The sequence below is a fragment of the Athene noctua genome, chromosome 5 (assembly GCF_965140245.1).
Source record: "Athene noctua chromosome 5, bAthNoc1.hap1.1, whole genome shotgun sequence".
NCBI classification, from domain to species: Eukaryota; Metazoa; Chordata; class Aves; order Strigiformes; family Strigidae; genus Athene; species Athene noctua.
Window position 1 is genome coordinate 26,085,765 of NC_134041.1, and position 15,460 is coordinate 26,101,224.

The 15,460-nt window shown below is 35.8% G+C and overlaps 1 protein-coding gene across 1 annotated transcript in view; it reads left to right on the forward strand.

The window, feature by feature from the left end:
• The window catches only part of ASPM (assembly factor for spindle microtubules), a 31,597-nt gene extending 16,289 nt beyond the window's left edge, over positions 1-15,308 (forward strand). Inside the window, exons 18-29 of the mRNA XM_074906762.1 lie at positions 263-4,012; positions 5,432-5,581; positions 5,889-6,055; positions 6,983-7,142; positions 7,648-7,857; positions 8,371-8,520; positions 10,351-10,542; positions 10,980-11,172; positions 11,665-11,819; positions 12,743-12,919; positions 13,905-14,077; positions 14,157-15,308. Of these exons, the coding sequence (XP_074762863.1) occupies positions 263-4,012; positions 5,432-5,581; positions 5,889-6,055; positions 6,983-7,142; positions 7,648-7,857; positions 8,371-8,520; positions 10,351-10,542; positions 10,980-11,172; positions 11,665-11,819; positions 12,743-12,919; positions 13,905-14,077; positions 14,157-14,262 (5,583 nt within the window). The 3' untranslated portion in view covers positions 14,263-15,308. The remainder of the gene's footprint in view (positions 1-262; positions 4,013-5,431; positions 5,582-5,888; positions 6,056-6,982; positions 7,143-7,647; positions 7,858-8,370; positions 8,521-10,350; positions 10,543-10,979; positions 11,173-11,664; positions 11,820-12,742; positions 12,920-13,904; positions 14,078-14,156) is intronic.
• The last annotated feature ends 152 nt before the right edge of the window (positions 15,309-15,460 follow it).

Sequence of the window (15,460 nt, forward strand, 5' to 3'; positions counted from 1 at the left end):
ATTTATCAAATAGTTTAAAAGGGAACCTTTTGTTGCCAGGGCGAATTTAGCTTTTCCCTAGAATTCAAAATGCTTTAAAAAGCAACGATTCAAGAATTTGGCGCTTTTTTTTTTTCCTTTTACATAGATATCTGGTCTTATTTTCCTAGGGATTAAGTAAGAATAAAGAAATCTTAAAAAATCTGAGGTTGTTAGTCCTCAAATTTAGGCTTGACTTGAGACACCATGAAGGAAATGCTAAATTTTCTGTTTTTTACTGCAGGCTTATTGGAGGAGATACTCTGCTAGGAAAAGATATTTACAGTTAAGACACTATGTTGTATTTGTACAAGCAAGAATAAAGATGGTGAAGTCTGTTGCCGCATATAAACGAATTGTTTGGGCTACTGTTACAATTCAGAGTCATCTGCGTGCATCTAAGTTAGCAAAAAAAGATCGACAAAGATATGAAGTCTTAAAGTCTTCAGCACTTACTATTCAGTCTGCATTCAGAAGATGGAGAAAATACAAAATTCAACAGAAAATTAAAGCAACTTTAGTTCTTCAGGCTTACTTTCGAAAATGGCAGTCTTCAAAACTGGCTAAAAGAAAGAGGGCTGCCCTTGTCATACAGTCTTGGTATAGGATGCACAGAGATCTGAAGCAGTATCAATGTATTAAGGGCAGTGTTATCAAGATTCAGGCTTGGTACAGATGTCAGATTGCTAGACGTATTTACCAGGAATACAGGGCAAAAATAGTGACAATTCAGCAGTATTACAGAGCTTATAAACTAGGAAAAATTGAAAGAGAGTACTATTTGCAAAAGCATGCAGCAGTGATAGTTCTCCAGGCTGCTTTTAGAGGCATGAAGGCACGTGAACTACACAGAAAAACAAAAGCAGTTTGTGTTGTTCAATCACTGTGGAGAATGAAAAAAGAGAAACTAAGATATCTACAGTTAAAAAAATCTGTTATTGCATTACAGTCTCATGTGAGAAGATATCAACAACAAAAAAGATACAAAGAGATTAAAAATGCTGCTTCTGTAATTCAGACTTTGTATAGGGCACATGTCGCTTCTAAAAAAGCAGCTGCTTCTTTCCAGAGGATGTGTCTGGCTGCTATTGTCCTTCAGTCTGCCTACAGAGGAATGGAAGCCAGGAAGGAGGCTCTCATATTGAGATCTGTGATAAAAATTCAGTCAAGTTACCGTGCTTATATTGTCCGGAAGAGATTTAAAAACTTGAAGGATGCAACAGTGAAGATTCAATCTTTTGTAAAGATGAAGCAAGTACATAAGCATTATTGTGCATTAAGGGAGGCAACACTTTATGTCCAGAGAAGGTATCGGTCTCACAGATATGCTTTTCAACTTAAAGAAGATTATAGAAAGTTGAAGGAAGCTTGCGTAAGAATTCAAGCTGTAGTTCGAGGCTATCTTATCAGGAAACAAATACAAAGGTGGAGAGAGATGGCAGTATTTCTCCAGGCACGCTACAGAATGAGAAGGGACAGAAAACGTTATTTAATCATCTATAGTGCTGCCATTGTCATTCAAAAACATTATCGTGCATACAAAAATCAACTGTGTCAGAGGCAGGAGTTCTTGCAAGTTAGAAAAGCAGCCGTGTGCTTACAGGCAGCCTACAGGGGTTATAAAGCACGTAAAAAGCTTAAACTTGAATATAGAGCTGCTGTTAAAATTCAGACTGCTTTTAGAGCTCATGCTGCAAGAATGAAATACAAGGCAATGTTTCAGGCCTCCATTGTGATTCAGAGGTGGTACAGAACTTATAAGACTGGTAACAGGCAAAGACTGAACTACTTAATGACAAGAGCGGCAGTGCTTTCTTTGCAAGCAGCTTTTCGTGGCTGGAAGGTACGAAAGCAGATTCGAAGACAATGTGTTGCTGCTACTAAGATACAGTCTGCCTTCAGAAAATTCATGGCTCTGAAAAAATTCAGGCTTATGAACTGCGCTGCGCTAACTATCCAAAAACATTACAGAGCTAGTGTTATAGGCCAGAAACAACGGCAAGAATATATTCAGCTGCGTAACTCTGTAGTGTGTCTTCAGGCAATATGGAGGGGGAAAACTGTGAGAAAAACAATTAGAAAGAAACATGATCTTGCAACAATTATTCAGTCCTATTACAGAATGCATGTACATCAACTAAAATATAAGAAACTAAGACAAGCCACTCTAGTGATTCAGAAATGCTTCAGAGCTTACTTTATGAAAAAAAAACAACGTGCAATTTATCTAAAGACTAAGGCAGCTGTGTTAGTCTTGCAGTCTGCTTACCGTGGGATGACTGTGAGAAAACAATTGAACAAACTAAACAAAGCTGCTACAACAATACAAGCTGCCTTCAAATCTTACCTGGCCAAAAAGGACTATGAAAGACTTAGATCTGCAGTGATAGTAGTTCAAAGGCATTATCGTGCAATTGTTCATGCTAGATGTCAAAAACAGAAATATTTGTCTTTAAAACAAGCCACAATCAAAGTGCAGGCAATTTATAGAGGTGTACGAGTTAGACGGCAAGTTCACTCTATGCATCAAGCAGCTATTTGTATCCAAGCCACGTTTAAGATGCATTGCATGAACATAAAATATCAGGCAATGAGAATGGCAGCAATTATAATTCAAAGACAATATAGAGCCTTCTGTTTAGGCAAAGTACAACGTAAAAAGTACTTGGAACTGAAGAAGTCTATAGTTATCCTTCAGGCTGCCTGTAGAGGCATGAAGGTCCGACAGGACTTAAAAACTATGCATCAGTCAGCAGCAGTGATACAGTCTTATTATCGAATGCACAAACAACAGAGGGATTTCAGAAAATTGTTGCTTGCAACTAGGCGGATTCAGCTGTGGTACCGTGCTTGTAAGGAGCGAAATACACAAGTTCACAAATATATAATTATGAAAAGCGCTGCACTTCGAATCCAGGCTGCATTCCGTGGTATGAAAACAAGACAACTTATAAGAACTATGAGTGAATCAGCTGAGCTTATTCAAAGAAGATTTAGAACGTTTCTCAGAAGAAAACATTTTCTTTCCATTAAGACAGCTGCTACTGTAATTCAGAGAAAATACAGAGCAACAAAACTAGCAAAAATTCAACGAAAGAAATATCTGACAATAAAGAATTCTGCTCTTGTTATACAAGCATCATATAGAGGCATGAAGGAACGACAGAGACTGAAAATCATGCATGTTTCAGCGATTGTAATACAGTCTAGTTATCGCATGTATGTACAACGTAGATATTACAAACAGTTGTGCTGGGCTGTCAGAGTTACGCAGCAAAGGTTCAGAGCCAAAATGGTGAAAGAAGCTGACATGGAAAACTATGCAAAAATAAAAAAGGCTGTCATTTGCCTTCAATCCTCTTTTCGTGCTAAAAAAGCTAGGCAGCTGTATAAAACCAATGTTGCTGCACGGTGCATACAGTCATTCTTACGAATGCAAGTAGAGAGGAGGCGTTTTCTTGCAAAGAAAGCAGCAGCAATAAAGATCCAGTCTATGTTCCGATGCCAAAGAACACGGATGCACTATAAATTGATTCAGAGTTCAGCAGTTGCTATTCAGAGGTGGTACAGAGCATGTTGCAAGGCTCGTTTACAGAAAGCACAGTATTCTGCTCAAAGACAAGCAACAGTAATTATTCAGTCTGCCTTCCGTGGTATGAAAGCAAGAAAAATAGCAAGACAAATACGAGCTGCAAGCAAGATTCAGTCTTTTCTTCAGATGGCTGTGCAGCGTAGAAAATTTATTCAACTTAGAACAGCAGCTATCACGTTACAAGCCTATTACTTAATGCATAAAACTAAATCACAGTATATAAGCTATAAAAAGGCAGCAATTGTCTTACAACGATACTACCGATCCCACTTAACTGTGAAATACCAAAGAATGACTTACTTACAGACCCGAAGGAACATTATCATTGTGCAGGCTAGAATCAGAGGATTCCTCGAAAAGAAGAGGTTTCACAGAATTAAAGAAAGCACAATAAAAATTCAGGTACTTTTGAATGTGTAGCTGTGGGGTTTGAGTGTGGATGTTTTTTTTTTCTTTTGTGAGTTTCTAAGATTACTGCTCTTGCAAACAGCAGTTTAAAGCTATATGTTAAAATCAATTTCTGAAGTATATTACATGTCAGTTGTATAAAGCTTACTACCACAGTGCACAGAAATGAGTCTCAGTTCAGCTCTGTTTTGTCTTTCCTTGCTGAGGTGCTCATCTTGAAAAGTAACATTCCCTTTTGCTTGTTTCTCCCCCTAGAGTCTTACTGCTTCAGATGAGTTCTGATACTTGTGTGTGTGTGTGTGTGTGTGTCTGTGTTTCTTTTAAGAATATTTTTGTCCTAACTGGCTTTCACCTACATAAATATTAATTAGTAACTTAAATGGTTTGTTTGATTGGATTGTGAATGAAAGCTGTTTTGACATGGAGTGGGCACTAGCATTGAGTATAAAGTGAAGTAAATGGCAGAAAAGGCATGACTGCTGCATTCTTTAAAACTCAGGAAGACGTAAATCAATCATGTTAGTTCTTTTAGATTTATTAAATGGCCCTAGACTAATCTGAGTGCCTAGCTAACATTTTGAACAGGAATGTAAGGAGAGGGATTGCATTCTTATTGTATCTTTCAGTTGGTACCTTGAGTGACGCCACATGAAACTTAGTGTGAAAGTGTATCTGATTTCTCAGAGGTACTCAAGGAAGTGGTAATTATTTAGTTTGATGTGTTTCTTCTGTCACTGATGCCATAAAAGTGTGGTCAGCAAGAAGGAATGAGAATTATTCTTTATCTCCATGTATCAAGCTAAACGTCTATCTAGTGCCAGTTCAAGGAAGCTTAGACTAGTTACTTTGACATGCTTTTTCAGGGTTTTTTTTGGAAGATGAGGGAGGAAGGTATATTTCCCTCTCTATATTAATTATGATTTGTATGGGAGTAGACTTTTTTTTATCTTCTGGGAAAAGCTTTAAGTGACTTTCTGTGGTGGCCTTAGTTATTTTACCCTAAGGGAAGGGATTCTCTTCAAGGTATTATTAGAACGAAAGGGTCTTTTTTCCTCCATATCAGGGAAGAAAGGGAAATAAATAATCTCTCATAATAATTTCTTTGGCTACTATTACTATCTTGTTGGAGAGCATATGCTCTGTTTAACAGATAAGAAAACGGGTGTGCCTTCATCACCTCCATGTTTTTGGGGGAAGTGACAGCATCTGGGTTATTTTCTGAATGTTAATGTAAGTATGGTTAGTTTGCTTAAAAGGTGAAAAAAAAGAATTTGGAGATCAGAAATATATTTACTTATACTGTTTTGCTAACAAGCCCATAAGTACAGCTGTACTTAAAAATATGCAAATATCTTCCCAGTCTGTACCATGCCAATGGTGAAATATTCCAAGATTATGTCTTTTTCTTTTAAGGCTTTTTTCCGTGGATTTATTCAGAGACAGAAATACCTTCAGTGCAAGTTTTCTGCTGTATTAATACAGCAGCACTACAGAGCCCATCAGATGCGAAATACTGAACAGCAAAGATACCATCAAATGAAAAGAGCTGCCATTAGAATTCAGGTAATCCCAGAAGGTGTTTTTTGTTGGGTTTTTTGTTTGTTGGGTTTTTTTTTCCTTAATCTCTCTTGTATTTGATTCTTCATGGCATAATTATTTTTGCAGACGTTAAAGAGCGTGACATTTGTGGTATTTCCCTGAATGTGTTTCACTTGCTTTAGAAAATATCTTCTAGATGTGAGAAATTAGATATTTGCAATACTGTAGAGACTGGAATCCTAAAAGTCTTTCATGCTAATGCCACTTTTTTCCTTAAACAAAACAAATCAAGTTTTGAGTTTGTTTTTTTTTCTTTTTATATATTTAATAGGCATCATACAGAGGATATAAAGCCAGGCAGTGGGTTAACAAAATCAGAGCAGCACAAGTAATTCAAGCCTGGTTTCGAGGCTGCAGAGCACGAAAGGAGTATGCATCTATGTTAAAAGCTATACATGTTATTCAGAGTCACTTCAAAACAAAACAGCAGCGGACCCGGTAATACTGAATTTGATATAAATTTCTCTACTTTTCAAAGCATTTAGTATATAATTATCTAGTACTGTTTAGTCCTGTACATAATTATTACATATGTAGTACATAATCCTGTTAATGCAGATGGGATTATTCTTTTGCCCCAGATTTTTCTTATGCTTAAATAATTTTCTGGACTGGAAGCTACTTCACAAACTTAAACTTTGTATATTGGGGATATAGAAAGAGTAGGCCTTGATATTTTTTTTTTAATTTTATTTTTTTTTTAATTTTATTTTCTCCCCCCCCGCCCTTATTTTTCTTTACAGGAAGGATGTTGTGGATATTGTTAAAATTCCAGCATAAAACTAATAGGATGAAAAGCTATTTCATTATAAAGCATAGTGGAATAGTTAAACTAGTTTGTGTTTATTTTGCTGCGAGATGGTTTTACAATAAGTGCTCTGCTGGATCAGCCTGATAGCTCATCTCATTCAGAACTGCATCCTCTACCAGTAGCCCTAGAAGATGCTGTTTAGGGAGAGTACATTAACCTGAGCACTTTCTAAGATCCTCCTTCAGCATCCGTGCTTGTTAGATTATGGATACTAGAATTTACATCCTTGCCTATTCCCTTTATTTAATCTTTTATGGACCTGTTGTGTGTCAGTCTGCCTAATGCCTTTTAAACTGCTGTCTCCCTCACCAGCATCTTTTGGCAGCAAGTTCTGGAAGTACCTGCTGTGGGAAAACAAAGTATCTTCTATTTTAAACCACTCTTTCTGCCAGCATTGCTAGCTATCCCCTTGTTCTAGTGTTCCAAGATTTGATTGATAACAGCTCTGCTTTCACAATATCTATCTTAATTTTGTAAACCATCGCTATTTTCTTACTTCAAAAATGCAACTGTTCTCAACTTTTGTAAAAAAAACCAATGCATTTTCATGTTAGGTTTTTGAAGATGAAGTTCTGTGCAATTACCATTCAGAGAAGATGGAGAGCAACCCTTACTGCACGAATGATTCAACACCAGTTTCTGGCAACTAAGAATGCTGCAGTTAAGATTCAGTTGGCATATAGACAGTACAGGGCTACTAGACTTTTTAAAAAGGTATGTGCTCACTTGTACTCTTGCTATGTCGTTGTTGGTTTAGAAGTTTTCAGTGTATTTGAGTGATTTTTGTCAGCACTATGCAGAAGTATAGAAAAGAAAAAAGGTGGGGTCCGAACAAAGATTGTTAAAATCAAAACTATTCAATCTTCAAAACATTCGAGCAACAAGATTGATTCTTGGTTTTGAACACTTTCAGTTGACTTACCCTTGTCTATACTGATAACAAAATATAGAATTTTCTGCTGGCTTTATTGCTTACAAAGGATTAAGTAAATTGCCCATATTTTGACCCCATTTAGGGTAAGAGAAAGACATTCCAAACTATATGTGTTTTTATATAAACTAGTTTTTATGTAAACTAGTGCTGCATGAGTTTGCTTGTATTTCCTTTTCTTTTTTCTTATGTAAAAGAAATCTAGACCTAAGATCTAAATCTATACTGATTGTGACAGGAATGAACAAAAGTTTAATTTATCAATGCATTCTTTAAAATCTTTTTCAGAAGCTTAAAGCTGCATGTTTGATCCAAAAAGCATACAGAGGTTTCAAGGCAAGAAGGAAACTGCTTCAACAAAAAACTGCTGCTGTAATTATCCAAAAACATCTGAGGGCTTGGCAGGAAGGCAGGCTTCAATTTATGAAATACAACAAAACTAGAAGAGCTATCATTAAACTCCAAGCATTTATAAGGGGTTATTTAGTCAGAAAAAAGGTTGGTATACTTAAATTAAGACTATACTTTGTAAAGTATCTTTAGAGCTGTTTTAACATTAATTCTGGCTGGCAAGAAAAAGAAAACCTGATCGTTTGTTGTTGAACTCAATTCTTGTTGATTGCTTTGAGCATTACATGGGCCAAAATAGATCAAAATGCAGTTTGACCCTTTTCTCATAATCCTTTAGTACTGAAATAAGTTTTCATTGTTGGGTGTTTTTTTTAGTTTGAGACCTTTGTGGCCTACCTATAACTGATACTTTTGCACACACATGCTTACAATGAAACTGTTTGATGCTCCATCAGTGCTTACAATCACTTCTTTGTGTTATTACTTAGATTACAGACCTAGTACTGAAGAAAGGTGGCTTTAGTTCTGAAGTAATGACTTCTGAGGCGATTCTTCAACATCTAATAGTATATTGCTGTGTACTATCATCTTTGCATAGATGATCAGCTACCTCTGAGTATGAAAAATAATTATTTTCCTTTTTTTGTTTTCCTCCTACAGATTTCAGAACAGAAACAAAAGAAGAGACTACTTTATTTTACAGCAGCTGCATATCATCATATCTCTGCAATTAAAATTCAAAGAGTGTATAGGATTCACCGCATCTTAAAACTTGCACAAAACCAGATCTCCTCTGTTCTTATAATACAGGTTAGTCTAATTAAAGATGAATGATTTTGTGTAACATGGTCTAATTTCTTTTCTGTCAGCTAAGCTGTAGCGTTAAGACACTGTAGTTCTTTAACATGTAAAACTAAAGCTAAATTATGGAGGCTAATAATTTATTAAATAATGCTGCTTATACCCAGCTAAGCATAATAGAGTGGATCTCAGCAGGCTCTGGAGGCTTAAGCACTTTAAAGTTGAAGATGGATGGGAAGGTCTGTGTTTCCTTCAGACCCTCAGTCAGAGTGCTGTTTTAGCTTAATTTCTTTACATCTGACTGGAAGGAGGAAAGATAGACACAACAACCTGTAAGGCTCATGACATGAAGAGCATCTCCTTTCACAAACAATCCCCTGGGATGCAGTGATTTATTTGGTTGGATGTTTCTAACCTGCTAGTGGTACCAGAGCCTAAGCTGTAGTGTTTTTAGTATAACCGTGTTTTATTTCTCTAAAAGCAAGATCAAAAATCAGGTCTGTATCGCAGCACTGCCTAATAGTAAAAATAATCTTCAGGTTTCCAAACTGACAGTTAATTTAGTCCCAGTAATAGAAGGTAATCATTAGATAAATTGAGAGACTGAAACAGGAACCCTGACATAGCTATTCTCTAGTTAAGGATGTTATGGCAAACTTTGCCCTACTCCTCCGTATATACAGATCTGTTGTCTCTCCCTATAAGTTTTATTTTCCCATTAAGGCAAGAGTGAATGGGTGGAAAAGACTTTTTGCTCAGATTTGGCATACAGTACCTTGTCTCCCTTCTCTTTATATAGAGGGGAAGAAAGAGAACTGGGAAATGAGAAAAGTGGAGTGGTGATTCTCCTTAAAAGCCAGCCAAGAGAAAGAAAACTAGAATGGAGTAATGCTGGACACAAGTATAAACTGAGTTAGTGTCTGGATAGCAGCCTTGCAGGAAGGGATCTGGGGTGCTGCTCAGCAGCAGGCTCGGTACAAGTCATCAGTTGTGCCCTGGCAACCAAGAGGGCAAATGGCATCCTGAGGTGCATCAAACACAGCATGACCAGTTGGCCAACAGGGATGATTATCCTGCTGTATTCAACGTTGGTGCTGCCTCACCTTGAGTACTGTGTGCAGTTCTGGGCCCCATAATTTAAGAAGGATGTTCAGGTCCTTGAAGGCATTCAGAGGAGAGCAACAAAGCTGGTGAAAGGGCTGGAAGGAATGTCCTATGAAGAGCAGCTAAGGACTTCAAGTGGAGAAAAGGAGGCTGAGGGGCAATCTCATTGCCCTCTACAGCTTCCTGAGGAGAGAAAGTGGAGAGGGAGGTGCTGAGCTCTTCTCCCTGGGATCCAGTGACAGGATGCATGGGAATGGTTAAAGGCTGCACCAGGAGAGGTTTAGACTGGATATTAGGAAGCATTTATTTACCAAGGGTGGTCAAACACTGGAACAGGCTTCCTAGAGGGGTGATTGATGCTACAAGCCTGTCAGTGTTTGAGGCATTTGAACAATGCCCTTAACATGCTTTATCTTGTGGTCAGGCAGTTGGACTAGATGATCATTGCAGGTCCCTTCCAACTGCAAATGTTCTGGTCTATTCTATACAGAATGCTTCCCTAACTGGGCCTAGTTAAGATTTCATTTCACAGCCTTGCATTTCAACTACCTCAAGGTCAATCAGAGCTGTGTTATGGTGGTTATGTGTGTGCTAGTGGTGTTTATAATCCCTGTATCTGTCAAAGCTCATGTTAAAATAGTTCTTTGGTTTTTATCAATGCTTGTTCAGGATAGGGAAAAAGGGAATTTAGGGAGAAGTCTTAAATTAATGGAAAAGTACTTTAATTTTAAACAGAGATGGTTCCGAGCAAAAATGCAACAAAAGAGATTTCGAGGAGATTATCAGAGAATCATCCAATTACAACGTGTGATTCGAGGCTGGCTAAATCACAGAAATGATGCAGCAGCCATAATTCAGCGAAATGTACGAAGATTCCTTGCCTGCACACGTAGGAGAAAATTTGCATTTGGAATAATTAAATTTCAGGTAAATACCTCTTGTAAGAAAACTATGTGTTTTTTAAATATTTTTTTTTGTCTTTTCATTTTACTCGCATGTGTTTTTGGAAAGAGGTAAGATGTTTACTTCAGTTGGTGAATTTATCAGTTAAATTGCAAATCAAGTCAGCATCAGTTTAGACATCAAATGCAAACACATCAGATCATGAAGTAATACTAAGCAGATACTAGTTGAGGTGACATAAGTGGGAGTGTGTGTAGAGTGTATATGCATGTTTGATTTGGTCTTTTTTTTTTTGAAAATCCAGTATTTGGAAGATTAAACACTGAATGGTAATTACTTTAATAACCAAGATAATTAAATACTTTGTCAGACTCGTGTAAAATTTATTTGGAATGGTCATGGAAGTTTTATTGTCTCTTGTTCATAACTTTTTTTCTCTTTGTAAAATTCCTTTTATGTAGGCATTGTGGAGAGGATATTCTTGGAGAAAGAATAATGACACAGCAAAGACTAAAGCTTTAAGACGTAGTTTAGAAAAGGCTAATGAAAAGAGCAAAGAAGAAAACAAATTGTGCAACAGAACTGCAATTGCTATTGAATATCTTCTAAAATACAAACATCTCTCTTACATTCTTGCAGCATTAAAGCATCTTGGTCAGTATTTCATTTTATTATAACTGATAGATTTCCAGGATGATAGAAACTGGAATTTTTCAGCTGAGAAGAGTTCATAATGGTATTTAGGCTCTCTGTATGACCGTAAAATGTGAACATGTTAGAGAGTATAAAAAGAAAATAATTTTTTTTTCCAGATTAAAATTAGAATATTGATTTAAGAACAATATTAAAATGGTTATGCAGAGAAAGGAAATACTACATGATTGCCCTAATTTTCTGGCCATCCTGGTAGTACTTTACATAAGTCAGTTATATTTACTATAGGTATATGTTCTCTGTGGATTGTTTTGTCTGCTTAATTTTTAGTCTGGAATGTTAAAACTATTGATTTGGAAAGACTTGTTTAAATCAGTAAATGTGTTTTGCTTCTTTGCACTTCTACTTAAAGCTAAGAGAAACCCCTGGTTTGTAATTAAATTACTTAAGCTTCAGAGTTTTCTTTATGTTTTTCTTATTTAATTATCATAGAGGTGGCTACCAGGCTGTCCCCGCTCTGTTGTGAAAATATGGCCCAGAGCAGAGCAATCTTCACTATTTTTGTTCTGATCCGAAGTTGTAACCGTAGTGTTCCATGCATGGATGTTATCAGATATTCAGTTCAGGTTCTACTTAATGTTTCAAAGGTAACTTTAATTTTTTGTTTTATAGGTTTCTAAGTTGTAGACTACTTAATTGTAGTATCTATCCACAAAATTTCTGAATATATTTGAAACAATAAAGTAATAATTTTGTATAAAAAACAAGTTTCTGAATTTTAACTATGTTGTTTTGAAACCAGTTATCTACTTCATAATAATTATGATTTAATTTTCCTTTTGGCAACAGAAAATTATTTCATGGGCTTAAAGTAATAATTTTACTTTTAACTGACTACATTGCAGAGTATCTCAAGTATTGCATAAAACTGTAGAAATGCATCAAATTGTGTAGAAAATAAAACCAGTAGTAGTTAGGATGTGAAGGTTTTTTAACGTAAAAATGTGTATTTCCAGAAGACAGCCTACTTCTCCAAATCCATGTCATAGAATAGACTATATTTATATTTTGTATTTCTTACAGAACTGATTATTTTCATAAATACTTATGTATACTACTTCAGTGCTGTAGTAGTACTGCAGTTATGGACTACAGGTCGATTGCTCTGGAGGTTTTTACTTTGAAATTTAAAATATTTGCTAAACATAGTTTTTGGCCTTATATCAGTCCTACAGGCATTTACATTAGATTCTTTTGATTTCAGGAAAAAAATTTAAACATTTAGGCTAAATTTGCTTTTAAATTTCTCTCAACTTACTCTAATTTATTCTTCTATTTTAAACATTGTATCAGATTCTACGGGTTTCTAAACGCGTGGGGAATCACAAAGCGTAGCTTTTTGTAACTTGTTAGGATGGTGTAACATACAGAAGTGACTTTTATCGCTTGAATGTCAGAACAACTACAAATTCAATCTAGAGGAGAATGTGGACTTGCTTTTTCCTCTAACCTGAAAGACATTTTAACGATCTGTCTATATAACCTCTCTTGTCTCTTTATTGTATAACAGTATGAAAGAACTACTCAAGCAGTTTATGAAGTAGAAAATTCGATAGATACATTACTAGACCTACTACAAATGTATAGAGGGAAAGCTGGGGACAAAATTTCAGAGAAAGGAGGAAGTATTTTCACAAAGACCTGTTGTTTGTTGGCCATCCTTTCAAAGGACTCAAAAAGAGCTTTGGTAAGACTTAAATGTGTTTTGGGTCTAATAATTTGATTTAACATGCTTTTCTTGTATGTTTTGGGGATGTTTGTAATTTTTTTTTTTCTTCCTCTCTACCATACCTATTATGGCTGTAATATTGATTATGATTAAACTCTGATTTTAAAAAACACTCATTATTTTGTGCTTTATATGCCCTGGTCACCCAGAGCTATTCAATACTATGACACTGAGGTTCTGATCTGGCAATCCTTGCAACATTATGATACTGTAATCCCTACATTCCCCAGGATTTTGATGACTTTCTGCCAATTGCTTAGCATTAGATATAGTTTAGTTGCCGCTTCATTAACTTTTATTCCATTTCTGAAAGTTTACTGTTGCTTTTCAGATAAAGTTAAGGTGTTTATTGTTAGTAACAACTAGCAATATAATTGCCTATGGCTTTGTGTTGACATAGTCTATTTTAACAGAGACATAGCCTATTACTGAAAGAAATTTCCTTTGTTCATGCCTATTGCTAGAATCTCTAATAACGTTATTAGGGTAGTTTGGGTTCTATGTTATAAATTCATTAGCTTTTTATCCATCAGATATAAGTACTTAAGTTTTATTCAGTCCCTTCTGACCACTGCATTATTCTTTCATTGCTGTGAAGAAAGGTACAAACACCAGTTTGTCTCTCTGTACCAGTTGTTGAAGGTGTATACCAGAGACATATATGAAAATTGGTTTTAATGAGAAATTAGTAAAATCTGACTTGCAAGAGCTTGAATTTTCTGGCATCTCAAGTCACATACCAGTTGTTAAGTATTTTGAAAGCATTAGACTACTGACTTCTTGTAGATGTGTTAACTTCAAAATGGTTTCACTGTACTTGTGGGTAGAAGTCCTGCTTAAATTACAAGCATTCTGTTTTCACTGAATAAAACAGATTTCTTGATTGGTTATGTTGCTTTTGAACTTGTGGTATTAACTGTGTACTGTTTTCACCTTTTTTCAGGAAATCCGAAGCCTACCAAGAGCTGTTAATTGCATTCAGAGCCTATATAAATTTACAGCTCATAAACACAAAATGGATGCAGAGAGAACACTTGTGAGGCAGAAAACAAGCACTTTCTTAAGTAGAACTTCCTTTGTTCCAGTAACTCCTTTAAGAATAAAAACAGTTTCAAGGTAAGAGCTTAAAAATTCGTCTGCTGGTTTTGCTGTGGCAATATATTATTTGAATGACAAGTCACTAATATTTTCACAGAATTAAACCAGACTGGGTTTTGAGGAAAGATAACATGCAAGAAATTGTGGATCCTCTGCAAGCAATTCTGATGGTGATGGATACACTTGGCATTGCCTGCTACTGAAACATAAATGTATTTGTACAGCATGTATGTAGTAGACAGCTAAATGATTTTGAAAGAAAGAAAATGTGTCAAGCTACTCTTGAAAATATTTTTTTCAAATTGCAGTTTAACATTTCTGTAACATTTGTGTATTGTATACAGCTTTTGAAATCCTATTTTGTGCTACTAGCAAAAGCAATTGTACAATAAAATCATAAGCCCTGGAAATTTCACTAGTGAAGTAATCTATTGTTATTATATAACTGTCAATCTTACAAATAGCATGGTATTTCTCACTGATTAAATATTGTAGAATTCTATTAAAAACAGTTGATTGTGTGGGACAGTTATGCTGGCTTCTCTGATCTGGAGAGTTATGGGTAGAATGGGAGGCATAGCCTGTAGATTTCAAAACTGGCTACTTTTTTGGGGGAACTCAAATTTACTTTCTAGTAAGGTTTTGAGGGATCATGTGAGATTGGAAAAAGATTTTTTTCTAATTACTACTTTTTTCTTTTTTTTTTTTTAATACTGCAAGATTAAGATGGAACAATGGGATGTAAGGGTGAATTTAGAAATTCTGACCTGATAGTTTAAGGGAGGTGACTTGTGAGTGCTTTCTTCCTATCAAGTGAGCAGTACGTACAAGCATGCATCTCATCTGGCTGAATAGATAGATGTTCATCACAGCTTCTCCCTGAAATTCTGTTTTCTTGTGCCTTGGAACTGGATTTTCTTAGAGCAAGGCCAAGAAAATGAAAACTGTAAAACCCGTACTCTCCCACCCTCAAATTTAAAGATTTATGCCTCCCAAGGATGCTGAATCAACTGGTAGCCATTGATCAGTTAGATGATAATGCATTGTAAATGAGGTGCATTTTTTTTTTGTTTGAAAAGCAACTTCAAAGGGGTTAGCTGTATACAACAAAACAGACAGATAAATAGTAGTGGCTATGTTCTTAATGTAAGAGCCTCCAGAATGAATAATACATAGAATGCAACTGACCGACTATATGGCGATAGGCTGGAGGAGGAGGGAATTTTCTATTTATCCTCTTATTTCAGCCAAGATAAATAATCTGATAACAGAATGCCCTTTAAACTTGGAAATCAGAGGGTTCAGAGGGAATCAGTGTTCAGTTAGTTTACATTGTTTCATAAGCTTGTTGCCTGATTTTACTGTAAAATTATAAATTCTGTCCTCTTTACTGATGTGAAG